Source organism: Aureobasidium pullulans (genome assembly GCF_000721785.1).
Source record: "Aureobasidium pullulans EXF-150 unplaced genomic scaffold scaffold_8, whole genome shotgun sequence".
In the NCBI taxonomy this organism is placed as follows: Eukaryota; Fungi; Ascomycota; class Dothideomycetes; order Dothideales; family Saccotheciaceae; genus Aureobasidium; species Aureobasidium pullulans.
Genome location: NW_021941028.1, coordinates 290,312 through 318,049, shown reverse-complemented (window position 1 = coordinate 318,049; position 27,738 = coordinate 290,312). Strand labels below are relative to the sequence as shown.

The following is a 27,738-nucleotide window of genomic DNA, read 5'->3' as shown; positions in this document are numbered from 1 at the left end:
TTCCTCCACCCAAAATGTGTGGACTTCGACCAACTCGCACCGCAAAGGAACGTGCTGGAACTGTCTGTCTTAATTTTGAATAATGCACATCTCCTCACTCTCACCTCCATGACTTGAGCATCTTGATCTCCATCAGAGAATTACTCCGTCTTCTGTTGTGCTGAGATAAGGCACGAATTCCGTTTCTCGAAGACGCTCGGGACCGGTCTCGCCTAATTATCACCCTTAGTTAGATCAATCGTCTACAAGAAGCCATCCATTCCCCTGTCCCGAGTCTTCAAGTGTGACCAACTATGTCTTCCCGCCCTTACGAACTTGTCGTCTTTGGAGCCACTGGCTTCACAGGAAAATACACCTGCGAGCACATCGTCTCGCAGCTGCCGACCAATCTGAAATGGGCTGTCGCCGGCCGCTCAGAGGGCAAGCTTCAAAGTCTTGTTGAAGAGCTCAAGTCGCTCAACCCTGACCGCGTTGCTCCAGGTAGTTTATACACATTTACGGATTATCATGATACAGCAGCTTACGCCAGACAGAAATCGTAACATCTGGACTTGACAAGCAAAGTGTGAACGAGCTAGTGAAGAAGACCAAAGTCCTGATCAACACTGTTGGTCCTTACATGCTGTATGCAGAGCCTGTTGTTGAGGCTTGCGCTCAAAATGGTACCCATTATCTCGATGTGTAAGTGGGTGTTTTTGTGTGTCTAGTTACATCACTCACACCTCGCAGCACTGGCGAGACCCCTTGGGTTCGCGAGATGATCAAGAAGTACCACGCTACTGCCAAAGCCAACAAGGCTATCATCATTCACCAGATTGGTGTCGAGTCTGCACCTGCCGACCTTCTTTCATGGTCAATGGTGAACCATGCTAGACGTACACTCTCTGCTGGCGTCTCGGAACTGGTGTACTCTGTTTACGACTTGAAAGGTAAGCCCAGCGGCGGAACCCTTGCTACAGTCATGGGTCTGTTCGACAAGTACAGCCTTTCCGAGACGACTGAGGCCATGAAGCCCTGGTCCCTCTGCCCGACCACTCCTCCTCGCAGCAGTCTTGAAGGTCCTACTCTATTCCAAAAACTCTTTGGTGTTCGCCAGGTCCGCGATCTTGGAACCCTGACCACTAGCATCCAAGGTGCCGCCGATACTACCATCGTTCACAGAAGTTGGGGTTTGTTCGAGGACGGCAATTTCTACGGGCCCAAGTTCAGATTCAGCCCTTACATGCACGTTCGTAACGTCTTCACGGGCATTATGATGCACTTCGCACTTGCTTTCGGCATGCTCGCACTTCTGCTGTCACCTATACGCTCAATTCTGAAGCGTGTTATTTTCCAACCTGGCGAGGGACCCTCGAGAGAGTCGTCCCGTGGCGACAGGATCGAGTATCGTGCTCTTGCAACTGTCGACTCAGCCGACCCTAACGATCCCAAGCGCATTACTGGTCGCATGGCATGGGACGGCTCTATGTACGCTCTTACTGGTGTATTCTTGGCCGAGGCCGCAATCACGATCCTCAGAGACGATACTCCGGCTGTTGGCATGGGAGGTGGCTCTCTGACTCCCGCAACTCTCGGCGCACCCTTCCTCGAGCGCCTCCAGAAGGCTGGATTGAGAACCGATGTAAGAGTCAAGCCTTGATTCAAATCGATCATCGAACGAAACACAGGAGATGGACGCGATTCTGTAAAGACTATATTGTGCAATGTTCATATCTCATGATTACTAGCATCGTTCGAATCCCAACTTGCGTCAAGCTGATTGTTACCAAGCCATGACTTGACCATCTCCCTTGTCCGAGATGCCAGGGTTGGCCCAATACCTGCCGGTCGTACCAGAAATGTCACCAAAGCCCAACTTGACAGGGATTTTGGCACCGTCAACTAGATTTTGGTCAGCACATCTAAACCCCACTCGAACAATACTAGACGAAACTTACTTGGCTCCTTGGGTGGCTTTCCCATGATCCCGCCCATGTCAGTGTCTACCCAACCCGGACAGCATGCATTGATGGTAAGATCTTGGTTTTCACGCGCAAGGACAGCTGTGATGGCGTTGACGCATGCTTTGCTGACACTGTAGCCTTGACCCTTGTCGCCAAAACCCGAGGCCAGCTCCTTCTTTGTCTTGACGGCTTCCTGATTCGTAGTTAGCTACACCCGTAGATTACTGGCGTAGGATCAATTATGGCTTACCATGTAGTCCTCAACGATCTTCTCGACATCTTCATATGACTGCGTGTTTCTGAAGCGAGCTGCGTTGTGCTGGCTGTAGATCTTCAATTGCGAACCAACAGACGACATGTTGACAATACGCCCTGTCTTCGACAACAAAGGGATGAATGCCTTGCACATGTTATACGTGCCGCGGTAATTTACATCGAGCATCTGCTTAACGCTCTCAGGAGAGTGTTCGGGGTAGGTGTTCACTCCAGCGTTGTTGATGAGTACATCGATGTGGCCATCTTCGTTTTTGACTTCTTCGGCCAGCCTCTTGATATCTTGGTCCTTGGTTACATCCAGTTGAGGGTACTTGATCGATCCAGAACCAGCGCTCTTGAGACCAAGGTCGGCACCTGCTCGCGATGCTGCGTACAGCTTGACATGCTGGTTTGTCTTCAAAATGAGTTCGCAAATAGCGAGACCAATGCCTCGATTCTGTTTTCAATTCTTATCAGATAAAGTCACTCGATAATTGCAGGGCCGACTAACCGCTCCAGTTACAATGACGACCATGTTCTCTGACATTGTTTTTCTTCAGCCAAGACAGTAGAAGGTGAAAAAGGTATAGACCGCGGAGAATGTAGGTCGAGAAAATCAAGTTCACAGCATCATGTTGGATAGCTGCATCCACCGGCGTTTTGATGCACATGAGCATTCAGGTACCATACAAATCTCTTGCGTCATGATCGAAGCGCGTCACAGCGAACCAAAAAACCTAAAGGCTTACAGTAGAACATTTGCCTGCAGGAGTCTTGTGCTGTTCAAGGCAAAAAGCTACTTGTTGAGCCTCACAGCAAAACATCGACGTGACTAACCAATTTTTGGAATCGCGACACGATGCAAAGCATGATGGCGAGCTTTCGGGAGATTGTGCCTGGGTCAGATCGATCTGCGTTGACCGAGAGATCTTCTGGGGTGCAGCGCTGCAGCCGTTCAGCCGCGGACTGCCCAATATCGTTGCTTTCACTACGTCAATGCCGACGAAACATGCCATCACGAGTACCTAAAACAAAATGCACGTACTTAACATGAGCTCGGTATATAGACCGTTGGGTGCTACTCCAGCTCCGCTTTGCATCTCCATAAGCCGCATACCTTGACTGTACACCAACTGAACTCTTACCTTGCAACATGCCAGTCAAAGATAATCTCAAAGGATGGCATTGGAGGGAGAGAATTGCGAATTTTGAACCGTCATGGTTCACCATTGTCATGAGTATGTCGCATGATAAACAATTGACTCGAGGGGCATCGCTGACTGGATTAAAGGCACTGGTACTTTGCAGCAATGTTTTGTCAACTTCCCATACCCCATTAGTGGAGCGAATCGATGGCTTCGCGACATTGGATACTGCCTTTGGATCTTGGAAATCGTGCTCTTTGGTTTCTTCACCGGAATGCTAGCCTGGCGTTACATTACCCACCCGGTACTGTTCAAGAAGAACATGATGGAGTTCCCGCTGAGTTCGTTCTTGGGAGCCGTTCCGATCTCGTTTAATACCATCATTCAAGGCATCATATCATACTACGACTACCGGACTTCTGCTCGATGGGCGGTGTTCGCTCTGTACTGGATTGCGCTTGTCATGTCCCTTGGGGTATCGTTTGGTCTCGTCATCTATCAGATGAGCAAGGCGAAGCCTCAGAAGTTGTCTGATGTTGCCGGAATTTGGGTAATGACTACTGTGCCTCTCTTCCTCACAGCTTCGACCGCTGGTACGATTTTACCATTCGTATACATGGAAAGCACGAAATGCGCGGTAGCCTTGCTGGTCACAGGCTTCTTGGCATGGTCCTTTGCCATTGCTGAGGCCACTATCATCATCACCATCTACTTCTTCCGATTGATTGCCGACAAGACGCCCGCAGCACCTCTCATGGTTGGATCTTTCCTACCAGTGGCCGCTATGAGCCAAGGAGCATTTGCTATCCATAGATTCGGTATCTTCTTGGCGACATACATCAAGAATGGATATGCTCCCACACAGGTGTCTCCACCTCCGCTTCCGATGTCTACACTTCAGGCAACATCTGAGGTGATTCACTGGATTGGAATCATTATGGACCTCTTCCTCTTGGCTCATGCTACATTCTGGGTGGTTCAAGGTACGACGAGTGTCTTGATGTCACTGCCAAAACTGCAATTCAACATCGCGTATTGGAGTTCTGTCTTCCCAATGGCATCCTACGCAAATGCATGGTGCTTCCTCTCTCGTGATCTGCGCGATGATGGTATGAGGGGCTGGGCAGCGACGATGGTCATGACTGCAACATTACTGTGGCTCTTCTGTGCATTGGAGACGGTTTACAGAGGATTCTGGCAGGGCAGTCTGTTCTCGGCGCCCGGATTGGAAGACTGGTTAGGTGACAAGGAGCAAGACGAGAAGAGCAGAGGTGGACGAAAGGACGAATGGAACGGTACCTACTCAATGCCTCAGCCAGGCTCCCAAGATGAAGAGAGTGGGCAGGCGAACGGCCACCAGAGCAATGACAACGAGGGAGACTCAAGGAGGAGGAACTGACCTTTGATCTGAAATCGGGTTGTGCAAAAAGTATATATGTATGATTAGGCACGGGCTGATGTTAATAATAATCACTTGAGTTTCAACGATTAATAACTTTATATGGTTGAAATTGAACGCAAGGTGAAGCCTTGAAGCTGTGTGTTGACTTGGAGATGAAACGCGTCATTGCTTTGGACTTGTGCTTGAGCTTTGAGGGGCAGTCCACCGCCATCTCTCTTGATCACAAAAACACACCACCACCACAATGCAGTCAGGAATCTCAGGTACGTGGTCCGCGTATAGATAACACAGTGCAAGTCTGACAATAAACCATACAGCATCCAAAGAATTGCAGGATGCATTCAACAACCTCGTGTCTTCATCATCACAACGAGGCCTCCTGGCAACGATAAAGAACGAGACCCTCGTACCCCTCGAAACGATCCAAGCCAATGGAGACTTCCGCAGCGACCTTTCCGGCCTCTCGCAACACCTCACAAAGGACGAAGCAAGATACATTCTGCTCAAGCAAGATGGCTCGGCAGCCGACGGCTACGTCGCCGTAACATACGTACCCGACACAGCCAATGTACGCCAAAAGATGCTGTTTGCCTCGACACGCCTGACACTGGTGCGCGAATTGGGAGTCGAGCGTTTCCGCGAGACTGTCTTCTGCACTACTGCTGAGGAGCTCACGCCCGAGGGCTGGGATCGCCATGAGAAGCACAACCGTTTGGATGCTCCTTTGACTGAGGAAGAGGCTGGTCTGAAACACATCAAAGATGCCGAGGCACAGGAGAGCGGTGGTACCGGTGGTAGAAGTCTGCCCAGCGCGGGTATTGCACTCAACCTTGGAGACGAGGTCAGCAATGCCCTCGAGAGCCTCAAGGATTCTCGTGAGGGCTCGCTGGTCATGATTGTAAGCATTCGAGAACAGAGACAAGACTTGGAGGAAGCTAACGACCTCGACAGAAAATCGACGTGGCTACCGAGACACTACACCTCGACGCCTCGAAGCAGGACATCCAACCCGCCGACCTCAGCTCCGAGATCAGCTCGTCCGAACCTCGTTACTCCTTCTACAACTACCCTGGACAGCAGGGTGTCGTATTCATGTACAGCTGCCCCAGCAAGAGCAAGATCAAGGAACGCATGGTTTACGCTTCGTCTCGCTCGCAGCTTGTCACTCTGGCCTCGAACGTTGGTCTGAACATCACAAAGAGACTCGAAGCCAGCTCGCCTGATGAATGGTCAGCAGCCACTTTGGCATCTGAATTCCAGGAGCAAAAGGTGGAGAGTAAAGGCTTCGCCAGACCCAAGAGACCTGGAAGAAGATAGAGTGTTGCATATAAATCACCTTGATCGACCGAAGGATGCATTGAATGAAAGCACCTGACAAGACCATTTTCCAGATCAGAAGCTTTGAAAGAACATCGGTGTGAATTGAGACGACTGTCGCAATGGTAGGTGAATTCGTCTATCTCTTCACTCTTCGTAACTTCCTCCTGGAGCCATTTCTCTTCCTCTCTCCATGATCTCCTTCAAGTACTCATACACGGCAAATGTGACAGCCTGACCAGGAGCGACACGCATGACACGTGGTGTAATGCCCATCCAGAACGCCCTGATGCCCTCCTGCTTCCACATCTGGCTACCAATGGTAACGATTCTGCCAATAGCAGTCTCACCAGCTTGTGCTGGGTTCCTTTGCAACCTCGTCTTGATAGTGTCAATCGGAGCATTACTGAACGGACCCACAGCACCAGAGATCAATCCAATGAAAGCAGTCTGCCAACCAGGCAACCCAGCCTCGGGATGTCCAGATCGTTCCTGCAACCAAGCTTTCAACTCGGTATAAGCGGTAAAGTTGGCAGCCTGGTTGGTTCCCTGCCTCAACGCGGTGAGAGAAACACCTCTGTACAACGCACCTACACCCTCCTCCTTCACCACAGTATACAAGGCATGCGCCGCATTCCTGTATTTGGGAATGTCCAACGGATCAGCCATACTGTGATGTTGAGCCTGCAATCTGATCTTTACGACTTCCATGGGCGTAACCACACACACGGCTTCTGTAACTCCTGCTGCTAGGCCAGCTAGGAAAGTAGCTTTTGAAGTGATCTCGCCGGATTTGGAAGCTAGGGCTTGCTTGTACCATTCGTAGGAGGTGAAGCGAATGGCCATTTTGGGAACGATACCGGTGAGCACGGCGCCGAGGCCTTTGTAGAGGGCGAGTGGGGTTTCACGTTTTACGATTTGGACGCCGGTTTGAATGAATCCGCGACGGGAACCCTTTGATTACTATCAGTTCTGGGAAAGGGGAAGGTAAAAAGCAAAGGAAGGGGTGGAAGAAGATTGAGAAACTTACACCACGTTGCGATCTTTTTGAGAGTTGCATGCGAACTTTGATCGTGTCTAGAGGATGACAGGCGAGTGCTTCCATCATGCCTGCTCCTCCGCCAGCCACGAGGTTCGTAGCCGCCGAAGCTGGCTTCTTGCCGCCTGGACCTTTTGTTGATTTTGCCGACATGATTGTTTCTAATACAAATGGGGTAGCTGCGAATAAGGATAGATCGTTGTTTCCTTAGGAGTGTGTCCTAGTAATGTGGTCGCTCTTTTGTTGTGCTCGTGGTGGACAAGGTATTCGCTTCTCGAAGTGGCTGCGTAATTCGAGTCCAGTGGCTGGGCTGGGAGACCAGATATTCGACGTGTAGTTTCACAGGCTGATGGTATACGAAGCGAAGCAACAGAATCGGTGTTTGATCGCAAGAGCAGGGAAGAGAGAAAACACAAGAGGTCAGGTACGAAAAGAGGAGATCCCAAACACTACATCTTATTTATTTCTCTCATCTCCTTACGACATGCTTTTCCTATGATTTGAGTCATCAGACCCTTACCGGTTACCTCTTGGGTTGGCAAGGACGAATGGATCACCTCGGTATTGGACAGAGCAACAGCTTCTAGAGGCTCAAACTGCCATGTTTAAACTTCTCGTTCCAAAGAATGCCGAACAGCTTGGTTCCTCTCCCTCTTTCTCGATTCATAGATGATACTTTACTTGATCTGTCCAGCTGCTCGTTTCTCTTCTGGCTCAAGCACACATAACTCTCTCAATCGCATTGGCAAACACGCCCTCGCCGTGACAATTATTTGCGAGCATGACGTCGCGGGGCAGCGGCTTTGACATTTGCATGTGCGCGCCTCTTCTTCTCCGCAAAACGCCGATCTGGGGAAAGGCACCGCTGCGAGTCTGCCACAACCGAGGCTTGTCCCTCTGGCCCGAGAGAGACACACACACATGAACGTTGCTCTGACTCGAAAAAAGTGTTTTGTTTCTTGTGACATGCCGAGTTTGGACCGCGGTATCATCGAGGTCGCCGATTTGTGCCGTGGATTTGTTTGTGATTGGATTTGAGGAGGAAATCGGAAGAGATGGGAAGAGTACGCGTAGGGGCAGGGTCACCTACTGTTGTTGGATGTTGAGCATAACCGAACATCTCCGATGTGAGTAGCAGGTGTCGATGAGCGCTTTGCCGAAACATACACGGTTCGAGACAATTCAGTAGACTGAAGCCATGGACATGATAAGTAGAATCTCCGAAGAGCAGAAAACTACTGCTTTAATTATCTCGAAATGATCCTGCCATTCGTGTGTCCGGCAATCCTCTGCTTCACCGTGTAGCACTTCCGAGAGAAGACAAGAACAACACTCAGTTCTCGACTTTGATGGTGTTGTCCTCCTGACTGCCACCAACAAGAACGGCCAACATCTCAGCGACCTCTTTAGCATCTCCATCGATACGTCCCTGGATGTCGCTCGCGTCCAAGGTCTTAAGCTGGCCGAACAACCACAGTTCTTGCATTTGGCGTGTGAGGGTTAGGATGTCTTCGCTTGTGCGTATCTAGCAACGTGTAAGCAACCATACTTGTACTCAATTCTTCTATCATTCCAAGTGCACTTTGCAGATGAATTGAGAGGTAAGATAGCAAGGACATGCCACTTTAGAGGACTGCAAGAGAGAAGACAGTAGAAGAGCATGGATAAAGAGAATGAAAAGAAAAGAAAAGAAGAAGAACATTCAAGGAAAACAAGCGACTCACCAAGGCAGCAGTCTCAATCTGCGACTGATATTGGCTCAGAGCAGTGGAATTGCGATCATTCTTTTCAATCTGCATTCTCATGCTCATCAGCCATCGCATCCCGTATTGCGTCTTGACTTCTCATCATGTAAAGATGCTCAACTTCACCCTTATTGATTTTCACTCACCGCTGCTTGCTCGACTAAGTTTTCGAAGCGTTTGATCAGGCTGTTGCGGAGTTGGTCGATTCGCGCTGTATACGGTTTTCAGTCTCGGAGATGCCTGTCTGATGCGAGCAGCATACCCAATAGCGCAGGTGTGTTGCGCGGAATGTTGTTGTCCATAGTGGCAGAGTTTTGTTCAAATCAGTGTTCTGGCAAGTCACTGAAAGATGATGATATGTTATGTCATTATTGATAAGTTTTGTGATTGTTGGAAAAAGGTGAAAGGTGCGCGTTGAACTTCGTGGTTCGGACGCAAAGCCTGGAGACGAGTTTCACGACATTGACAGAGGGCGACAAACAACAATCACTTCATGACTTGAGCACAAACAACAGTCACAGATCAGGAGAATTAGATGTTTGAGATGAGATAGGGCGTTCATTAGGTGCCTCAAAACAGACGAGCAAGTACTGAAAGCTAATTATAATGCCACACAAAGCAAGACACGATACCTTGATTGTGCTAAACCAATAATCGTAGTGGGTGATCATGAACTCCCAATAGCTTCTGTCTGTAATGGTCTTGTAGCAACTTCTTCGAAAGAAAAATATGCTTACTCCTCGTCCGAAGACTCATCGTCCTCCTCATCACTCTCAGCAGTCTCGAGCCACTCGATGAACTTCTGGGCGCTCTGGCGAACCTTCTTGCTGGTAGCCAGATCGACGTACTTCTTGCTGGCCTTGGAGCCCCAAGCCTTGAGGGTCTCCTCGGAGACAAGGTCGTTCTGGTAGTACTGGAGGAGGATGGCAGAAACTTGGGGGATGAGCTCAGGCTTCTCCATGCCGACGAAACGCTCAAAACCACCGAGGAAAGCCTTTTCGTGCTTCTCGGAAGAGATCATGCGCTTGAGCATGCTGCTGCGAGCCTCGACCTGCTTGACAATGTTCTCGTCGAAGATGGTCTGAGCCATAACTGCGACGGTCTTGTGCTTGGTCTCAATACCGAGATCCTTAGCCTTGAGATAGACCTCGACGTCGTCAAGCTTGGAAACACCACCCTTGGCCTCGCCCTCGGAGAGGATCCACTTGCCGAACTGGTCGTAAGGGTTGCCCTCACCATCCTCGTCCTCGGCGCCCTCAATGACAAGAGCGCGCTTGAGGTCGTCGGGCAGATCTCTGGCACGAGCCTTGATGGCCTCCTCGGACATGTCGACAGTCCACTCAACCTCCTTCTCCTCTTCAGGCTCGTCAAGCTCTTGGGCCTCAGCGTTAATGCGGCGGGTGAGCTCGTCGTCGCTACCGGCATCCATGCCGAGATCAGCGTCGTCATCATCCTGGTCGGAGCTACCGTTGGGGCTGCCATTTCCATCCTCGTTGACAGCAGTGCCGTTACGCTCAGCCTCCTTTCTAGCTCTGCGCTCGGCCTTCTTGGTGGACTTGTCCTTCTTGCCCTTGGCAGGGAGCTGCTTCAAGATGAAGGAAGACAGCTTCTGGCGAGGGTCGGCCTCGGTGATGGTACCGCAAGCCTTGCAGTCCATGAGAATGCGCTGGTCCTTGATGCTAATAACAGTCTCGGGGTTCTTGCAGCTTCTGCAGAGGACAAACTTGTTGATGAAGCCGTCGAGGTAGTCCTGCAGCTTAGAGGCTTCGTGGGCACCGTTGATGATCCAGCGATCATCCTTGGGGTCGTTGGTGGTCTGGGCACCGAGTTCGAAACCGAAGTACTTGATGACGTCTACATGTGGTTAGTGGGTGCAAATTTGAGGAGAGTTGGAGGCAGCTTACAAGTAGGGGGACGTGCGAGTTGCTGAGCGACGTTGCTCAGGTTGACGACGACGGTCTTGATACCGTTACCCTTGCCTTCAATCTTGGACTGAAGACGCTCCATCTTGTAGCGGTAGAAGGGGTCGCTGATGTCCTGCAGAAGGGTTAGTATAATGTGTGTGTGTGGGACTGGCAAGGGGTAGACGTACGCGACGGATGTTGACAGAACCTCCAGCCATGTTTGCGGTTGTTGGTGGTTATTGGTATAGAATGTTTTAGGGTGATTTGATATTATAGGTGGTTGACGAAGAGTCGGCGATGTCAATGGATAACATGCAATTGTTCAGTCGTTGGTAAGTTGGTTGCTACAAGGTCTTCGCAATATACGAAAGGGCTGCAGCTTGGGAGGGTCCGGAACTGCGAGTCGTTGAGAGCGGCGGGACGAATACATAAACTGCCTGCGTGGTCTGAATGTCGCGGGTTTTGGTGGATTTGAACTCGGATCCGGGGTGCGGGCGAGTGTAGATGGAGGCGGGCTGTCTGTTGTCTCAGGAAAGTTTGCGAAGGTCTGAGGCCAGGCAAACACAATGCGTGGTAGGTGTTGGTGATGGCAACTCTTGCGTGTTGTGTAAAAGAAAGAGAGGAAGAAGAGGGAAGAAGCGTCGAAGTCCTGCCTTGAGTGCGAGCGACTCACGGGAAAGTCAAAGGCACAAAATTCTGCCGCCCCCACCGCCGCCTGCCGAGACGCTCGAGCACCGGCCGCTTTTGCGAACGCGTGACATGTCCGAGTGTCCCTTGTCTGTCAATAATGTCCATTTCTTTGACACCTTTGTTCACAAGCAATGCCTCTGTTTGCTGCTTGTGGACTTCTCACTTCGCTTGTGATTGTCGCTGCTGAGCCTGTGCTTGCCATGTAGAACAAGTGACTGTCTTGCTGCTTCATAGTCTGTGATGCTTGTGCTCGTGCGGCACGCATGGGAGCTTGATCGTGATCTCAAATGAAAGCTCCGTCAGGGCACATCTTCTGCGCTGTGCAGGCAGCAGCTTCTCACTCGTTCGCTCCTGCCCTCAGATACAGCTTTGTGAATTCGATACAGTTAGATACATCAATTCATTCTAACAGACGAGTGTCACTTGAAGGTATTCACTCATCATGGCAGCGACCATCGGCGTCTGCAATACCAACTATGAGCCTCTGTCGTGACTCGGCGCCGGGATCGGTTGATCTCTTTCTTTCTTCCTTCCCAACCAACAAAACCGCATCTTGATTTGTTGAACAACACACAATAAATCAACATGCACGTAGATTACTCTGTCTACCTCGTGACTGACAATACTCCCGCCATTCTCGGCGACAAGGACATTGTCGAAGTTGTTCGCGCTGCCGTAGAAGGAGGTCCGAGAACATCAGCCGTAAACATCTTGCAGCTCCCGACCTGACTTCTTTGTAGGCGTCACAATTGTACAATTGCGTGACAAGACCAGCGACACTGCTGAGCAGATCCGCGTTGCTAAGGCTCTCCATGCTATAACAAAGCCTGCGAATGTTCCCCTTCTCATCAACGACCGAGTAGATGTAGCTCTGGCTGCTGGTGTTGAAGGTGTTCACATTGGCCAGGATGACATCGGTAAGCGTGCCATCCCAAATATCATCCATTTCTCAGATGCAATCTGTGAAGCAAGGACAACCTTCCGAGATGTGTGATGCTTCTCTAGTAAGACTCGTAAATCTGACTGTGCATGTCAGACCTCGCATCTGCTCGCAGACTACTTGGAAAGGATGCCATCATTGGTGTAACTGCAAACTCACTCGAGGAAGCCGAGATTGCAGCCAAAGGAGGAGCTGACTACCTGGGTGTGGGAACTGTCTTCGCTACACCCACCAAGGAGAACACAAAATCGATTATTGGCACCTCTGGAGTCCAGCACATCCTCTCGGTCCTGTCCCGGTCTGCACCGGAGATCAAGACTGTCTGTATTGGTGGCATCAATGCAAAGAACTGCCAGCGTGTGCTTTACCAGACTGCTGCTGCAGAGAAGAGCCTCGATGGTGTCGCTGTCGTTAGTGCCATCATGGCTGCTCAGGACCCGAAGAAGGCCGCTTCCGACCTTCGTGAGCTTGTTGCAACCCCTCCTCCGTTCGCTACTTCTATCTCTGCCCCGGCGCTCTCTCACGAAGATATTGTGCGTAGAATTCCTGAGCTCGTCAAGCGTTTGGCAGGCAAGAAGCCTCTATGCCACAACATGACGAACCTGGTCGTGCAGAACTTTGCTGCAAACGTGGCTCTTGCTGTCGGCGCAAGTCCCATCATGTCAAACAACAGCCTCGAAGCCAACGACCTTGCATCTTTTGGTGGCAGCCTGGTCATCAATATGGGCACCACCACTCCGGAAATGCGCTCTAACCATCTCAACACCATCGCTGCCTACAACAGTGTTGGCGGACCAGTTTTGCTCGATCCTGTCGGCGCAGGAGCCACCCAGCAGCGTCGCGAAGGCGTTGCAGCACTCATGCGTGGCGGCTACTTCGATGTCATCAAAGGAAACGAAGGCGAGATCCGCACTGTATCTGGAGCCACTGGCTTCAAGCAGCACGGTGTAGACAGCGGTGCGTCTACCTTGACTCTCGACGGCCGCGTCAAGCTGGTCAAGTCGGTCGCTGCCAAAGAACATAACGTGGTCTTGATGACTGGTGAGATCGATGTCGTTTCTGATGGTAAACGTACGTTCAAGATTGGCAATGGACATGCATTCTTGGGTGAAATTACTGGGAGTGGGTGCACTTTGGGTACTACTATCGCGAGTTTCTTGGCCATCGAAAGGGAGGACAAGTTGCTCGCTGCTGTCACTGGTATCTTGATGTATGAAATTGCTGCTGAGAGGGCTGCGAAGAGAGACACTGTCAGGGGTCCTGGTACCTTTGTGCCTGCTTTCATCGACGAACTGTACGCTATTCGTCAGGAAAGTGCAGCTGGAAATGGAGAGTGGGCGAAGGCGGCCAAGATTGAGGTCGTTGAGGCCTAGATACAACTCGGGAAAAGTACAAGAAATCGACGTGTGGGACAACTTGTTGAATCTTTATTATTTCAAGCTAACTAGCGACCGAGAAGAGGGGCCTTGCTGGCATTGTTCAACACTCGTTCTTGTCCATCCGTGCCAATACTTCTGAAGGCATCTACCTATGCATCTCCAGCAGCGATCTTTGCATGTCCAGGGACTAATCCCATCTTCTTTGCCTGGAACAAGACTGTAGCATCGATCTCATCCTTCAGGCTGGGAGAGCTGGCGGACCATCCCAACAGCTTCTTGGCCCTGATAGCACGGCATCGGGAGTTGCATCCCCACAGCGCAGGTCCCCATGCGGCCAGCTTTTTGACCTCTTCGGGTGAGTACTCCTTGACCTGATCTTCCCTCATGAACCCTTGCTTGTGAGCAGATTTCGCAACTTGATGGGCAACTTCTCCCCAAACAAGATCACCAGACTCGCAGAAGTAGTAGCCCTCGTCATTCCAGGTTGCAGAACCTCCGTCAGCTGCGGCTGCTTCTACAAGCTTGAGATAGAGGTCCGACAGGTCGTGGACGTGGATCTGAGTCCAGAAGGTCTTGCCAGCACCAACTTGGATGCCATGGCCTTGTTTCAAGGTGTTTTGAGCAAGCAAAGGCACCTGAACACTGGTTTGATTTCCTGTACCCCTTCCGGCGCCGTAGATACATGGAGGGCAGACGATGGCGCTCTTCACGGCTTTGCCATCGCGCACAGACTGGACCACCTTGTCAACGTTCCTGTGGGGTGCATGGTCTGGGATGCCTGTAATCATCTCCTGAATGTTGTCCCAGTCATCGTGAATCTTGGTGGCATCTTCACCAAATATCTTCTGATCGAGATCTGTATACATGAGAATACCAGTTCCCGATGTATGGATGAGGTAACCAGGTGTTTCGGACTGTCTAGCTGAGAGGCCTTTGATGATGGCTTTGGCAGCTGCTTCATGGTCCGCGTCGGCCCAATCTGACATAATGTCAGTCGAGCCATCGCTACGGCGAAAACAACACTGATTGCTTACTGCAGACGATATCTGCCTTCTGAGACTCTTCTACGATGAGGTCGCATGAGTCCAAATCGCCGTAGACTAGCTTCACTTTGGGATAGTCCACTGCGACCTGTGCGCCTTTGTCGGGGTTTCGGACCAGAGCAGTAATATCGTACTCCGGGTGGACCTTGACGATGGCGTCAAGTGCATCACCACCGATGTATCCAGTGGCTCCTAATCTATACGTCCTCGTCAGCAGTGAATCGGAATGCTGGTAGGGAGCTTCAAGGAGCATGAACTTACACGAAGAGTTTCATGATTGTGATGAGATTTTTGGCTTGATGGCTGAACGAGCTTGAGATCTGAATAGTGCTTATGAATGAAAAGAGGGGGTTGTATGGCAGATGACGAAATACACGTTTCACTGTCAATTACCAAGCAATCATGCAACGAGTTAAACACTGCTTATGAAGGAAGGCGCCACCTGATCGGTAACGTCCATATTGAGCTCGAATCGACCACGACTTGTCACTATCAAATGCTGCCTTCCGGTGCAACTGGTATGTCCATGGTTTGTAAGGAAGGGAATGGAGAAGCAGCATCGTTTCACCTTGATGATAGTAAATATTGATGTCGGTGGGGCAGCCCTGACTTTGTCTCGGGTTGTCTTTCGCGCGAGTAAGGTGGACCTTGCGCACGTCACCCTGCACAATTCCCAACCTCTGTCTGAGGATTGTCCAACACCAGCTCTGGAAGTATCTTGACATAGCGCGAAATGATTTGGACAAGGTGATCTTTAGGAACGCAACAACACCAGCATTCGATATGTGGTCGGGTCTCTTCATGCTGCTCGTCTTGAGCATTATCATGGCAGTCGCGTAAGAAAGCATCCCTTTGGTTGCGATCAACGATGATTACTGACCAGATGCCCATCTAGTTCTTTCCTTGCCGGATCTTTACCACTATCTTTTTCTCTTTCCCAACGCCAACTACGATTGATCACGGCAATTGGCACTGGTGTGCTCGTGGGAACTGCGCTTATCGTTATCATACCCGAGGGTGTCGAAACATTGTACAGCGCTCGCGAAGTCGGTCATGCGCACGCAGCGAGGTCGATATTACCTAGGGGTCTGACTGGCCTACCCGAGCTGCCAACCCTCGCATTGGCGCATCACGAATACTCGACTTCCTCGAACGTGTACACCAGAGACACCGACTTGACTGGACCCGATGACGGACGCCCGGAGGACACACAAAGTCCCCCTGCAACAGAGCCTGAGCAGAAAGAGGAGGATCATGACCATGAGGACTGGGAGCCCCACGCCTGGGTCGGAGCGTCCCTAGTCATGGGCTTCGTCTTGATGTACTTGATTGATCAGCTACCTCGTCATGCCGCGGCATCGTCGCAACCACAGAGATTCCACATAGCGCTGGATCGCTTCAATCTCCAAAGGTCTACGAATCAAGCTTCTGAATCAGAGGATCCCGATGCTATACCACCATCAGATCCCATGCAACAATCGCGTCCTTCTTCGACAACTGTAGGGCTGGTCATACATGCTGCAGCAGACGGCATAGCTTTAGGAGCCTCCTCAACCGCCTCTTCAAGAAGACTAGGATTCATTGTCTTTGTAGCTTTGATGATACATAAAGCCCCTGCAGCATTTGGCTTGACTTCCGCATTGCTCAAACAAGGACTCTCGAAGCGAAGAGCGCGAAACCATCTCATAGTTTTCAGCCTGGCCGCGCCAATAGGTGCACTGTTGACATGGGCTCTGGTAAATATCTTCGAGGGAGGCACTGGTCAGAGCGAGCATGGCACTCGATTTTTCACTGGACTTCTACTCTTGTTTTCAGGAGGCACTTTCTTGTAAGCCAAAAGAATTGTCTCTGGTGATCTTACCTCAATACTGATAGTCTGACAGATACGTGGCAATGCATGCTATGCAAGATACCAGACACGGCCATGATATGGGAACTGCTAGTCCGAATGGCTATGGCGACCCTAACGTGTATGATGGGTATCAGCCATCTTCTAACAAGCAAGAGAGTCCTGTGCTCAGCGACACGTTAGCAGTAGTAGGAGGGATGTTACTCCCATTGTTGACTCAAGTTTTTGGACATGGCCATTGATGTGGGCACATTTAATTAGATTACGGCCTGATATTCGAATCTCACGATCTTTTGATTAATCAGGCATGTTTATGGGCACCTGGATGATGTTTTACCGAGATCTGTGTGTGAGGCCTGACCTAGATCTGATTGTCTCAGACAATGTTGCCAGTGAAGTTGGCATCGCAACGGTTGACTCGAGTCTTGATCTCGACCAACGACAAACTTCACAGAACAGTACATGCAAGCAACATGCATTGTACGCGTATAAGCACCCACAGCTCTTGTCGTTGCGCGAACTAAACGGTATGGGCAGGCGGTATCGAAGATAGTTGCATTGGTTTGCTGCATGCATGGCCGGTGAAGTTCAGTAGAAGTTGTAAAGAGCTAACGGCTGTGCACATTCTAGACATGTGGACGGAAGCGGAATGCAGGTATGATCACGAGCAATGCCACGCTTCCAAAGGCAGCAACAGCACCTATGTTCGATCTGATGAGGCAACCTGCCGGTCAAATATATGATCACAACTAGCAGACTCGTGATTCTGGTCCCTGACGATATCAAAGTAGAAAAGGCCCTTCACGTCATCACAAAGGCGCGATTGGAGAGGCACCCTTGGCGTCCGTCGATGGTCGACCGTTCACACTGGTTTACAGTATTGTCTCTACCGACCTACGGACATCGATTTCTCTCACTCGAAGACGGAAATACCAAAGGCCCGCGTGAATCTCGTCTCTCTCTATATCAATATAGGAGTTGATGTGCCTGGCGTGGAGGCAGAGATTATAGCCAGCCTTAGAGTGTTTCAGTTACAATCACCTTCTGGCCCGACTGCTCTAGTCTGCATTGCGCAACCGCAGTCCATTTTTCCCAAAGACATCAACCAACCCAAGCCACCCTTTCGACACACGAAACCGCAGTCATTCTTTTCTGGTCCCGCTGTCCCACTTCTAACGGAGACTGAGACCGTGCCGTCGTTGATCGCCATCCTCCCCAGCCCGCCGCCCGCCCGATCGCGAATCCGCCGAACCACAAGGGTGCGCCCGAACGACGACGACGAGACCGACGCAAACAATTCAACCCAACCATGGAGGACTCTTCCGACTGGCATCCCTCGTACCCGCAAACCCAGCGACCCTTATCCATGCCTGTCGAATACGATGCCGAAGCCGCGTCGGGCAGCGAAGCGCGCATCTTTGGTCAGCGTCATCACAAGCCCCAGACTTCAGCATCGCGACCCTCAGCACGCTCCATATCATCCTCCACCACCAGCGTGCCCATACCGATCCCGTCAAATCCAAATGTCATTCCCGGCAACCTTCTCCCGTCAGCGCCGGCTTCTCCACCGACCCCGGCTCCGTCTCCAACACCCGGTCGCCGTCTTCCTAGCTGGGCCTCTACCGCTGCACCTTCTCTCGACCTGAACATGGCAGAAGATGGAGATTCGGACGATGCTGGCAGCGAAAACACTTTCACCGTAGACAAGGGATTGAGATTTAGACACATGAAGACAATGTTCTCTGACATGGACAATGACGAACGCAAACGCATCCTGACGGAGCTGTTGATGGACTGTGATGGCAAGCTGCTGGGCTATGTTGCCAATTTTGTTGCACCACGATTGAAAAGAGATCCGTTCGGTGTATTGCCTAATGAGCTTTGCCTGAGGGTAGGCATATTATTTCGGTTCCGAGCCAACTCAATGCTAACCTGATAACAGATACTTACATTTATCGATGATGCCAAAACACTTGCTCGCTCATCCCAGGTATCAAAACGATGGCACGAGTTGGTTAGCGACGACATGGCCTGGAAGAGCCTCTGCGAGAAACACGCTTATCGCCGCATGTCGGACGATGCTCCTTCGACCAACACCAGGCAGCAACATTCGTCACCATACGAGCCGTCTCACACAGGGTCATCCCTAAGCTTCGCCACGCATGCTTTGCGCATACACAACCCCGCACTTGCCAGCTTCAGCACTTCGACCCCTGATCTGAGTCGTGTCAAGAGTCTTGATAGAACAACTTCAGCCCCGGTTCTGCCATCTTCAGCTATTCGCCGACGACCGCAGGCCATGACTTACCGCTCGCACTTCAAGCAAAAGTATCAGGTCGAGACGGCCTGGCGCATGGGCGGTAAGGTTGACCAAAGACAGATCACTCCTGATCAAGGTGTTGTGACAAGTTTACACCTTACCGACAAGTACATCATCGTTGCTCTGGACAATGCCAAAATACACGTTTTCGACACCGAGGGCAAGCATTTGAGATGTCTTCAGGGTCATGTCATGGGTGTTTGGGCTATGGTTCCTTGGGGTGACACCTTGGTTTCAGGCGGCTGTGACAGAGATGTCCGCGTCTGGAACATGGCTACCGGGTGAGTTCCATACGTTCACATCGAGTCGCTTTTCAATACTAACGAGACTTAACAGGCAACCTATTCATATGCTGCGCGGGCATACTTCTACTGTCCGTTGTCTTAAGATGTCGAATGCCACCACGGCGATTTCTGGTTCGCGTGACACGACTCTTCGCATCTGGGATATCGAGAAGGGCCAATGTAAGCACGTCCTCATGGGCCACCAAGCAAGTGTTCGCTGCCTCGAGATTCATGGAGACCTGGTCGTTTCTGGAAGTTACGATACCACTGCAAGAATCTGGAGTATTAGTGAGGGAAGATGTCTCAGGACTTTGCAAGGCCACTTCAGTCAAATCTATGCGGTCGCTTTCGACGGCAAGCGCGTTGCCACTGGCAGTTTAGACACTAGCGTCCGTGTCTGGAATGTTGCGGATGGGTAAGCACCCCTTTAATCACCTCCTCGAAACATGCACTAACTCATTACAGTAAATGTCTTGCAATCTTGCAAGGTCACACATCCCTAGTCGGCCAACTACAGCTCCGCGGTGACACCTTGGTAACTGGTGGTAGTGATGGCAGTGTCAGAGTCTGGTCATTGCAATCCTACACGCCCATCCATCGTCTTGCGGCGCACGATAACAGCGTGACGTCGCTGCAGTTCGATGAGTCGCGTATTGTTTCTGGTGGATCTGACGGCCGTGTCAAGGTTTGGGACCTCCAGCGCGGATGTCTCGTACGAGAACTCGGCCAACCCGCCGAAGCAGTCTGGCGTGTCGTCTTTGAGGAAGAGAAAGCAGTCGTCCTTGCATCTAGACAAGGAAAGACAGTCATGGAGGTCTGGAGTTTTGCACCGCCAGAAGATGGAGATGTAAGCAGTGCGGCATCAAGTCCTGCTGTCATTTCTAAGCCGGCACTACCTGCTAGCGAGCCTTCACCAATGCACATATCAGATGCACCGGCATCTGAGGATCAGGTCGAGGATACGATCATGACAGATGAAACGAATCACGAGGTTTCTTCGCCAGTCATTTCGTCATGACATTCCGAGTTGGCATGAAACATGATATAGCATCGAGAGGCATCATCATCCGACTGTTTTTAAGGATAGCGTAGGCGCAGGGAGACTAATCACATTTGGGAGTGGTAGGGAGGTTCAAGAACTGAGGTATGGACGAAGACTGGATCTCCTTTCATCTCGTTCACGGCGTTTTTGTGATTATATTCAAGGCATGGCGATGTTAACATGGCGAATTGGCAGACAATCATTTTGGGGATCAAGAAGGGAAAAAGGGAATTACCTTCGGAGTTTTTTTTTTTTGATCAGATTTTGCTCTTTCGACTTCCACAGCAGTAGACTCATCAGCGAAAGCATTCATTATCTATACACGCACCAACATTGACTTTTAGAAGCATTCTACCAAAAACCCAACGACACGCCCGATTTCGTGTGTTGCAACATACACTCTTTTGACCAAGACTTGCCAAAGAGACGAACGCGTTGAGAGACTCGGTGCGAGCCTCGGTATGTTCAGATAAGAAAGTCGCATCTTTCCCTAAAGGTGGCTAGGAAGGAGCGGCACTGAGCGGGTTGGGAAACTGTTACAGGGCGGTGGTCGGTAGAAACGGCAGAGCACTCCGAAGAGCTCGCCCTGACATCATCAGCCGTGGCATCCGGGGGAGGAACAGGTTGGAGAGCAACCGTTCAGTTAAGTTTACTTTTGCTTCCAGGTCTGTTTCTTTTCCTACTTGCTATCAGTCAATCTCTTCTCTTGTCGCGTGCTTGGGTCTCTTGTCATTGTCGTCGCTTCGATTCTCTTCAACCTCTCCAAAACCTCCAGCTTCAGCATTACATCATAGCTCTATAGCTTTGTTCACAAGACACGACGACAATGGTTCAAAACAAGCCCGAAGCGCCTGGCGCAGTCACACCTCAGAAGAAGATTGAGTTGTTCTCTGGAACTTACTTTGCTGCATGTACATTGGGTGGTATCATTGGTAAGTGACGTTCTCAGTCTTATCCGACAGACAGCTCCTGACCACCACCCCGAATAGCTTGCGGACCTACTCACACTGCCGTCACACCCTTGGATCTTGTAAAATGCCGTCGTCAAGTAGACAGCAAGCTCTACTCCTCCAACATGCAAGCCTGGCGCACTATTTTCCGTAAAGAAGGTCTCCGCGGTGTCTTCTTCGGCTGGTCTCCCACTTTCGTCGGATACTCATTCCAAGGTGCCGGCAAGTACGGTGCCTACGAGTTCTTCAAGTACACCTATGGCGAGAAGCTGTTCCCCAACACCAACAAGACTGTCGTCTACCTTGGAGCTTCTGCCACCGCCGAAGCCATTGCCGATCTTTTCCTCTGCCCCCTCGAGGCCATCAAGGTTAGAATGCAGACTACACTGCCACCTTTCGCTTCCACCCTTCGCGAGGGCTGGAGCAAGGTTGTCGCTCAGGAAGGTGTTGCTGGTCTCTACAAGGGTCTTTATCCCCTTTGGGCTCGTCAAATCCCTTACACCATGGTCAAATTCGCAACCTTCGAATCCGCTGTCGCTCAAATCTACAAGCAACTCGGCAAGCCCAAGGAGAGCTATGGCACTCTTGCCCAAACTGGTGTTTCCTTCCTCGGTGGTTACATTGCTGGTATCGGCTGTGCCGTTATTTCTCACCCTGCTGATGTCATGGTCAGCAAGTTGAACAGCGACCGCAAGTCTGGTGAGGGTGCAGGCCAGGCCGTCAGCAGAATCTACAGCCAGATTGGCTTCAGAGGCCTGTGGTCTGGTGTCGTGTTGAGAATTGGCATGATCGGTACTCTTACCGCCTTCCAGTGGTTGATCTACGATTCATTCAAGGTCTCTGTTGGTCTGCCTACTACTGGCGGTCACTAAGCCTGATCTTCCAGTCTTGTTCTTTTCTTCCGTTTATATAATGCTAATGATTTTGGACCTTGAGCGGTAGGCGTTGTTTTGGCATTCGGGCGTTTTGATAGAAATAAAAGAAATGCAATCTACTACACAACATGTCGTTTCCCACTCCCGTCATCCAAGGCAACAATGCAAGACGCTTTTCAACCTTCACTATCCCATCACCAACCCGACCATTTCATAAGACAGACAGGACTCACATATTGTTACACACAGACGAGACATAAAAAGCCTCCCCACCTCGCCACCAATCCACCTTCCATCCTCAACTTCACTCACCCCGAGTATTGTGTGCTTGTGTGCCGCTATGTACAGTATATACTTTTCGAGATCTCGACAGCTGGGTTAGAGACGATGGGGATGAAGCATCACGTCTGTGAATCCCGACACTGGAGCCCATTGTTTCCGTCTACAAACCGTCTATACAGTTGTTCCCACTGAAAAGATGCCAAGTTGTCATATCAGGGGGTGCATGTGAGACGGAGAGGAGAGGAAGGATGATTGCATAAAGGGGATCGGAATGTACTTCCCCCCCTGGTTCCATCGATAGAGTAGGAGTCATTCGTGTGCGTGATTGTCTTTCAAGGTGCTGTTTGTGCATTGTGATGGGATGTAAATGGCAGGGCCTGGGATGGCAGGAGCGGTGGTCAGTAAGGAAAAGCGACCAGGTACATGAAGAAAGAACGACTAGGCACATGCGAAGGAAGTGGAAACCAGGGCATTTTCTTGTGCTCCTCCTTGTAGGTCATCATGTCTGCCGTCTGGCAGGATTGTAAATGTCAGAGATGTCACGCAAGACGGATAATGAACATGAAAATGGTTTGAAAGATGTGGAAAGAATTGCTTTTTGTTGCATTTATGCTCTTCTCTCTCGATGGAGGCAGAAGCATGATATTACTGAGGGCCGTCCTTATTCAAAAAGGTACTCGCGCCTCGCTCGAAATTGTGAGGGAAAAAAGTCTATAGATGAGATGTGAAGGAATGCAGAAGAAGGCGGTATAGGAGGAGTATTCTCGACGCCTAATGCCAATGCCATGTTTGAAGAAGGAAGGAAGAATCCAGAAAGTAGTAGCGCCAGCCCAAAAGTGTCGTGAAAAAGAAGTAAGAAGTCAAATCTACTTGAGCTTCTTGGTCTCGGGCTCGTAGCTTCTATCATCGTCGCCCTCGACTTCCTTGACAATGTTCTCCATCTCCTTGACCTGGCGTTGCCACTCGGCTTGGCCCATCTTGGTTTCGCGACGGAACAGCTCGTCGTTGGGCTTGCGGTAACTGCCGCCGAGACGGTCCCAGAGGGTGGTGAATTGACCGTAGTTGTAGTTGAAGTACAGATGGTGCATGGTGTGGCAGGCGGCGCCGTTGATGATGGGGCTGTTGGCCACGTACTCGCCATCGTGGATCATGACAGTCCAGACGTTGATGAACATGAAAAGAGCAATGTAGGCGAATTTTTGAAGAGGGAAGATGAATGGGAAAACGTGGTAGGGTAGCGATTGAGCGTAGCCGTCGAGAGGGTGGAAAGCGTGCGAGGCGAAGGGCGAGGGCATAATCCACTTGTGGTGGGGCTTGTGCAGCTTCTTGTAGACCATAGGGTGGTGCAGACCGCGGTGAATCCAGTAGACGAAGAAGTCGGTGAAGCAGACGAAGAAGGGGAACTGGAGAAGCAAGTACCAGCCACCAAGGTTCCACGATGAGCCTTCAGGCAGTACGTCGTAGATGTTGGAGTAACCGCGGACCTCACCGAGGAACCAAGGAACGGTGAGGGCGGACATGACGGGCATGGCTGAAAGAGCCTGACGGATCTCGAGGCTCATCTGGTTCTTCAAGAACTTGGGGTGGTGGATTGTCGTCTTGTCGAAAACGAAAATGTATGAGAGGCCGGCACAGATGAAGTAGTTCAGCAGACCGAAGATCCTGGGAAGAGATTTAGTTTTGGTTGAGGCTCAAGGCACACAAGAGGTTCGAGCATACCATGTGATAAGGAACAAGCTGACAGCCTGTCTCGCCATGTTGTCTCGCGGCAAACGGCTCATGTATGCATATGAGCTAGGTTCCACCGAGAAGTACTGGCTTGCAGGTTCGAATTTGTAGGGGCTAACACCACCACGGGCCATGGTCGACCAGGTGGCATTGGGGGATGCAGCAAAGTCGCCGACTGTGCTCATGGCGAGCATTGACGACGTCAAGGGCAGAACGGTCGCATATAGTCGATCGAACGCGTATGTGTCGAGAACCTCCAAAATAACGTCCATAGTTGCGGTGTTGCTCTGTGGCGCGGCGGTGGTCTAAAGTTTTGATATCTTGTTGATACGCGAGCAGAGTAGTGAAAAAGGGTCCAGGAGATGTTTATAGTGGGAAAGAGTCAATTGCAAGGGCAAAGAAATCCAGAAGGCGCAATAGCCGGTAAAGAGTGACAGGCGCGTGAAGCAATTGAAAAGAACGACTTGTTTATCTATCAAAAGTGGCAGAGGAGAGCGAGCGCGCTGCGGAGCTCGGAATCAGCCCACAAAAAATCGAACCACAATCAGAGGCAAATGAGGGATCAGTGGGCCTAGCCGTCGGGTGAGGTTAAGGAGCAGAGCTTTCACATGCAAGCTTCAGCCAAACTTGCTTCCCGCTCCTGCCCGAACGAGCAACAATCGTCAGGGCGTCCTTCTCCCGCTGTCAAGTTCCGTCCTCGACCTCTCCTCCCTAGTTTCAGCAGAACGCCTCTTACTGAACCCTTTCCGAACCCCTGCGCTCAACTTTAACCCGATATGCTGGGCACCCAGCTGCACAATCATGCTTTTCTTCACGCGATTCCCACATCATAACCCCATGGCGCCAGCCGGACTAACAGCGCGTACGACTTCTACGAGAAGTGGTCTGTTTTCCAGCCACTGTGCCGTGAAACCTGTAGCCAAGCCCTGTCAGACCTGATCATCTTCCCCTGTGTTGTCTCATCTCTCTGAACACAACGCTCATATCTCGGATCCGGAGATTATCTGCATCCGAGGCTGTAGCAACCTCGAAGGCCTTGTTTCCTTTGTTGTTGCCATCAATCGTGTGCAACAATCAACACCGATCTGCTTTCGTTCCTGATCACTGCTCAGAGGCTAGCTAAAATGGATCAACTGAATCATGTAGCTGAAATCTTGTTCATTCGCAGCTTTCAAGCGGATAGACCGCCGAGGACGCTCCTCTTAAAGCAAAGGGCCGTAAAGCTAATATTGGCGTATGGTATCATCGTCTTTCCCCAATCACGCCGTGCTGTTAAAAACAAAGAACCCGAAATCCGTAAATGAATAGAGTACGCCCCCATGGGATGCAGCCGCACCCCAGCTTTTGCTCCCCATTGTCGCCAGAAGATGCCATGCTCGCCATATATCATTAGCCGCTGTCGTTAAATCAATCAAGAAAACTTTCGAGCTCCGTCTCAGTACTAGGATGGACTGTTGCTGTAGCTTTGCGAATCTCTGTAGGAATTGGACCAGAGGGGCGCCCCGACTGGCCACGGTAGTCGTTGACCTTGTGGTAATCCTCCATTTGGCTGGGGTGCTGTAATTGGTGGTAATGCAAGAGTGTCGCCGGGATTCATTGGTGGTAAGCCAGATCCATTTATACCAGACGGTCTGTTGGCCAAGTCAGCAAACCTGCCGTCTTGGAGACTCGCCGGAGTATTATAGGAAGTGTTCTGACTCGTGTTGGTGCGTTTAGCTGGCCGTGGGGGTTCATCCTCATCGTCCGATAGGGTCAAGTCGATGACCGCAGAAGGGCGTTTGGCACTTGGTCGAGGTGCAACTGTCGATGCTTCGCGTGATACTGGAGGTGTTTGCTGCGCGAGTGCTGGTGTGGCTGAGCCGCCTTCAGTCTTGATCTGTTCCACTTTGTCGGACTTCTTGGGAGTGTCTTGGATCTCGATGATGTCGTCGTCGTCCTCACTGTCATTGTCGTAAGCTGCGCGGGGCTGCGACTTTTGACGACTGTTGGCGTCATCTCCATGTTCGATTGCTTTCCATTGGCCATCAGACTCGATCGTGACCTGATCGACAGAGTTTGAAGTGTTCTGTAGGATGTCTTGCACATAGTTGTCGACACAAAGACTCTGGTAGGAGATGGTCTTGTTGCAGACTGGACACGTCCACGTTGGAGCCTGTTCTTGAAGCTGCAGAAAGTAAGAGCCATCAAAGCACTGGTTGTGCGAACAGACGTTGGATCTGCAAGGAAGGTTGATGCGCATTGTTGAGATAGGATCTTTCAAAGACATGACAGTAGAAGTGGTGACGATATCCGGATCCGAGGCCTTGGCCGCCACTGGAAGGAGTTAGTCGAGCATAAGGGACGGCAGAGGACTCGAAACGCACTTTCTCTGAGAACAGTGTCCTTGGGAATTCTACTCCCGGTTTTTTGGAGTTGAGTTGCGAGGTGGGTCGCAGATGTCACCTTGACAAGGTTGACCATGAGGGAAAATTTCTATAGATCAAGTCAGCGAACATGGCCGAAAGGTCCAGGTGGAAGCGATGCGACGTACTTCCTTCGTGAGCGCGTAAGTCACGAGGATGTCATTCTGATATCCTGGGGCCTTTCTAATGAGATCTGTGATGTCAACCGGTTTGGTGGTACCGGGCTTGTTCTTCAAACCCTTAAAGCTCTTGCGCACTTCATCACCATTAACCTTGACCTCGATTTGACTCGGGAATGCAATGTCGATATTGAAGGCATACGGACCGAGGGTCGAAGTAGCGGCGCAGTAGAGCATGATGCGCAGAGTGGGGTCGGCTTTGATGGCTGCGCAAGTGGGTTCGCTGAGCTTGACCGTCTCGTGTAAAGAGTGTCGGTTGTGTGGCATCTCTACTACTGTGTCAGCCTCGTATGATGGCCAAAATCAATGGAATATGGGCGAAATAGCTACCTGAGAGGTCTCGTGTGGGTGTAATTGCTTCTTTGATTTCATAGAAGGGACTCGATCTGAACTTGACCGACGGACGAGACGATGCGGCAGGACGCGGCGGAGGTTGGTGATAATGAGACAAGCCGGCGGCAGGCCTTGTGTAGCTGGGAGGCATACCAGTGGTGGTGCGCGGGGCTGGAGAGATGGGAGTGATGGTGTCGCGGGCCAGTGAGGATTGCAGACTTGGGGCCGGAGGGGAACGGCCTTGGTGGTTGACTCGGTATCGGTATCGCTCGATTGCGTCTGCGTCGCCTCGACGGAGATGGCCAGATATGGCTGGAAGGGGTTTTGTCAGCGACGTGTTGTGCGAGTGAAACTTGTCGTCCCGTCGATACCTTCCGAGATGCGCTTCTGCAGGGCAGCCTTCACTCCGGATACTTGGAGACCCTCGTTGCGGCAAATCTCCTTTAGGTCATTGTTGACCAATGTCTTTGCTTTTAGGTCGACGCCTTCTGCGATCTTTCGAAGGTCGTCTTGAGCGCTCGCCATCTCTTCAAATCGTGCCTGCTCGCTTTCATGCAGTATCTTGTGCCTGGGGAGCCAACCAGAGGAAGTCGCAATGCAGTCGAAGATTTGGAACCCGTCTTAGAACTTCGACCTATTATGGAACGATGACTCCAGCTTATGTGCTCCGTCGTTGGTACAAAAGTGTGAAA

General features: G+C 50.9%; 15 protein-coding genes across 15 annotated transcripts; 7 read left to right on the top strand and 8 right to left on the bottom strand.

Annotated features, from left to right (window-relative positions):
* Window positions 1–45: 45 nt before the first annotated feature.
* On the top strand, window positions 46–2,102 carry M438DRAFT_317723 (uncharacterized protein). The gene is made up of 4 exons (XM_029902756.1): window positions 46–480; window positions 534–681; window positions 730–1,881; window positions 1,938–2,102. Exons 1-3 carry the CDS (start codon window positions 294–296, stop codon window positions 1,637–1,639), a joined length of 1,245 nt encoding a protein of 414 aa, XP_029761022.1. The 5' UTR covers window positions 46–293; the 3' UTR covers window positions 1,640–1,881; window positions 1,938–2,102.
* Window positions 1,701–2,840, bottom strand: M438DRAFT_202255 (NAD(P)-binding protein). The gene is made up of 4 exons (XM_029899345.1): window positions 2,710–2,840; window positions 2,194–2,655; window positions 1,938–2,136; window positions 1,701–1,881 (listed from the first exon to the last, which is right to left on the bottom strand). Exons 1-4 carry the CDS (start codon window positions 2,743–2,745, stop codon window positions 1,763–1,765), a joined length of 816 nt encoding a protein of 271 aa, XP_029761021.1. The 5' UTR covers window positions 2,746–2,840; the 3' UTR covers window positions 1,701–1,762.
* A 475-nt stretch (window positions 2,841–3,315) lies between these two features.
* Window positions 3,316–4,800, top strand: M438DRAFT_405185 (uncharacterized protein). The gene is made up of 2 exons (XM_029909772.1): window positions 3,316–3,436; window positions 3,490–4,800. The coding sequence occupies exons 1-2, from the start codon at window positions 3,352–3,354 to the stop codon at window positions 4,740–4,742; spliced, it is 1,338 nt and encodes a 445-aa protein (XP_029761020.1). The 5' UTR covers window positions 3,316–3,351; the 3' UTR covers window positions 4,743–4,800.
* Window positions 4,801–4,989: 189 nt separating this feature from the next.
* Window positions 4,990–6,062, top strand: M438DRAFT_354852 (actin depolymerizing protein; the record flags this gene model as incomplete). Its single annotated transcript, XM_029906992.1, has 3 exons — window positions 4,990–5,008; window positions 5,063–5,643; window positions 5,697–6,062. 3 exons carry the CDS (start codon window positions 4,990–4,992, stop codon window positions 6,060–6,062), a joined length of 966 nt encoding a protein of 321 aa, XP_029761019.1.
* A 147-nt stretch (window positions 6,063–6,209) lies between these two features.
* M438DRAFT_317713 (mitochondrial uncoupling protein 2) lies at window positions 6,210–7,395 on the bottom strand (the record flags this gene model as incomplete). Its single annotated transcript, XM_029902755.1, has 2 exons — window positions 7,093–7,395; window positions 6,210–7,016 (listed from the first exon to the last, which is right to left on the bottom strand). Exons 1-2 carry the CDS (start codon window positions 7,252–7,254, stop codon window positions 6,210–6,212), a joined length of 969 nt encoding a protein of 322 aa, XP_029761018.1. The 5' UTR covers window positions 7,255–7,395.
* Window positions 7,396–7,653: 258 nt separating this feature from the next.
* M438DRAFT_201927 (uncharacterized protein) lies at window positions 7,654–8,263 on the bottom strand. The gene has a single exon (XM_029899344.1). It carries the CDS (start codon window positions 8,091–8,093, stop codon window positions 7,779–7,781), a length of 315 nt encoding a protein of 104 aa, XP_029761017.1. The 5' UTR covers window positions 8,094–8,263; the 3' UTR covers window positions 7,654–7,778.
* Window positions 8,264–8,296: 33 nt separating this feature from the next.
* M438DRAFT_345058 (uncharacterized protein) lies at window positions 8,297–9,247 on the bottom strand. The gene is made up of 4 exons (XM_029905363.1): window positions 9,109–9,247; window positions 8,993–9,057; window positions 8,826–8,894; window positions 8,297–8,626 (listed from the first exon to the last, which is right to left on the bottom strand). Exons 1-4 carry the CDS (start codon window positions 9,146–9,148, stop codon window positions 8,435–8,437), a joined length of 366 nt encoding a protein of 121 aa, XP_029761016.1. The 5' UTR covers window positions 9,149–9,247; the 3' UTR covers window positions 8,297–8,434.
* Window positions 9,248–9,419: 172 nt separating this feature from the next.
* Window positions 9,420–11,386, bottom strand: M438DRAFT_317709 (putative eukaryotic translation initiation factor 5). Its single transcript, XM_029902754.1, has 3 exons — window positions 10,939–11,386; window positions 10,751–10,883; window positions 9,420–10,700 (listed from the first exon to the last, which is right to left on the bottom strand). Exons 1-3 carry the CDS (start codon window positions 10,966–10,968, stop codon window positions 9,580–9,582), a joined length of 1,284 nt encoding a protein of 427 aa, XP_029761015.1. The 5' UTR covers window positions 10,969–11,386; the 3' UTR covers window positions 9,420–9,579.
* Window positions 11,387–12,025: 639 nt separating this feature from the next.
* On the top strand, window positions 12,026–13,753 carry M438DRAFT_374104 (TMP-TENI-domain-containing protein; the record flags this gene model as incomplete). Its single annotated transcript, XM_029908478.1, has 3 exons — window positions 12,026–12,125; window positions 12,181–12,357; window positions 12,477–13,753. 3 exons carry the CDS (start codon window positions 12,026–12,028, stop codon window positions 13,751–13,753), a joined length of 1,554 nt encoding a protein of 517 aa, XP_029761014.1.
* A 155-nt stretch (window positions 13,754–13,908) lies between these two features.
* M438DRAFT_405179 (NAD(P)-binding protein) lies at window positions 13,909–15,257 on the bottom strand (the record flags this gene model as incomplete). Its single annotated transcript, XM_029909771.1, has 3 exons — window positions 15,064–15,257; window positions 14,794–14,999; window positions 13,909–14,738 (listed from the first exon to the last, which is right to left on the bottom strand). Exons 1-3 carry the CDS (start codon window positions 15,075–15,077, stop codon window positions 13,909–13,911), a joined length of 1,050 nt encoding a protein of 349 aa, XP_029761013.1. The 5' UTR covers window positions 15,078–15,257.
* A 215-nt stretch (window positions 15,258–15,472) lies between these two features.
* On the top strand, window positions 15,473–17,161 carry M438DRAFT_295706 (Zinc/iron permease). The gene is made up of 3 exons (XM_029901886.1): window positions 15,473–15,638; window positions 15,698–16,630; window positions 16,686–17,161. Exons 1-3 carry the CDS (start codon window positions 15,586–15,588, stop codon window positions 16,891–16,893), a joined length of 1,194 nt encoding a protein of 397 aa, XP_029761012.1. The 5' UTR covers window positions 15,473–15,585; the 3' UTR covers window positions 16,894–17,161.
* Window positions 17,162–17,960: 799 nt separating this feature from the next.
* M438DRAFT_354845 (WD40 repeat-like protein) lies at window positions 17,961–20,273 on the top strand (the record flags this gene model as incomplete). Its single annotated transcript, XM_029906991.1, has 4 exons — window positions 17,961–18,542; window positions 18,594–19,252; window positions 19,308–19,670; window positions 19,721–20,273. 4 exons carry the CDS (start codon window positions 17,961–17,963, stop codon window positions 20,271–20,273), a joined length of 2,157 nt encoding a protein of 718 aa, XP_029761011.1.
* Window positions 20,274–20,972: 699 nt separating this feature from the next.
* M438DRAFT_317695 (mitochondrial carrier) lies at window positions 20,973–22,392 on the top strand. Its single transcript, XM_029902753.1, has 2 exons — window positions 20,973–21,229; window positions 21,287–22,392. The coding sequence occupies exons 1-2, from the start codon at window positions 21,124–21,126 to the stop codon at window positions 22,117–22,119; spliced, it is 939 nt and encodes a 312-aa protein (XP_029761010.1). The 5' UTR covers window positions 20,973–21,123; the 3' UTR covers window positions 22,120–22,392.
* Window positions 22,393–22,992: 600 nt separating this feature from the next.
* On the bottom strand, window positions 22,993–24,547 carry M438DRAFT_396700 (C-5 sterol desaturase). Its single transcript, XM_029909271.1, has 2 exons — window positions 24,124–24,547; window positions 22,993–24,066 (listed from the first exon to the last, which is right to left on the bottom strand). Exons 1-2 carry the CDS (start codon window positions 24,402–24,404, stop codon window positions 23,271–23,273), a joined length of 1,077 nt encoding a protein of 358 aa, XP_029761009.1. The 5' UTR covers window positions 24,405–24,547; the 3' UTR covers window positions 22,993–23,270.
* Window positions 24,548–25,573: 1,026 nt separating this feature from the next.
* M438DRAFT_334675 (uncharacterized protein) lies at window positions 25,574–27,571 on the bottom strand (the record flags this gene model as incomplete). Its single annotated transcript, XM_029903735.1, has 5 exons — window positions 25,574–26,445; window positions 26,496–26,604; window positions 26,663–26,982; window positions 27,044–27,358; window positions 27,418–27,571. The coding sequence occupies 5 exons, from the start codon at window positions 27,569–27,571 to the stop codon at window positions 25,574–25,576; spliced, it is 1,770 nt and encodes a 589-aa protein (XP_029761008.1).
* Window positions 27,572–27,738: the final 167 nt, after the last annotated feature.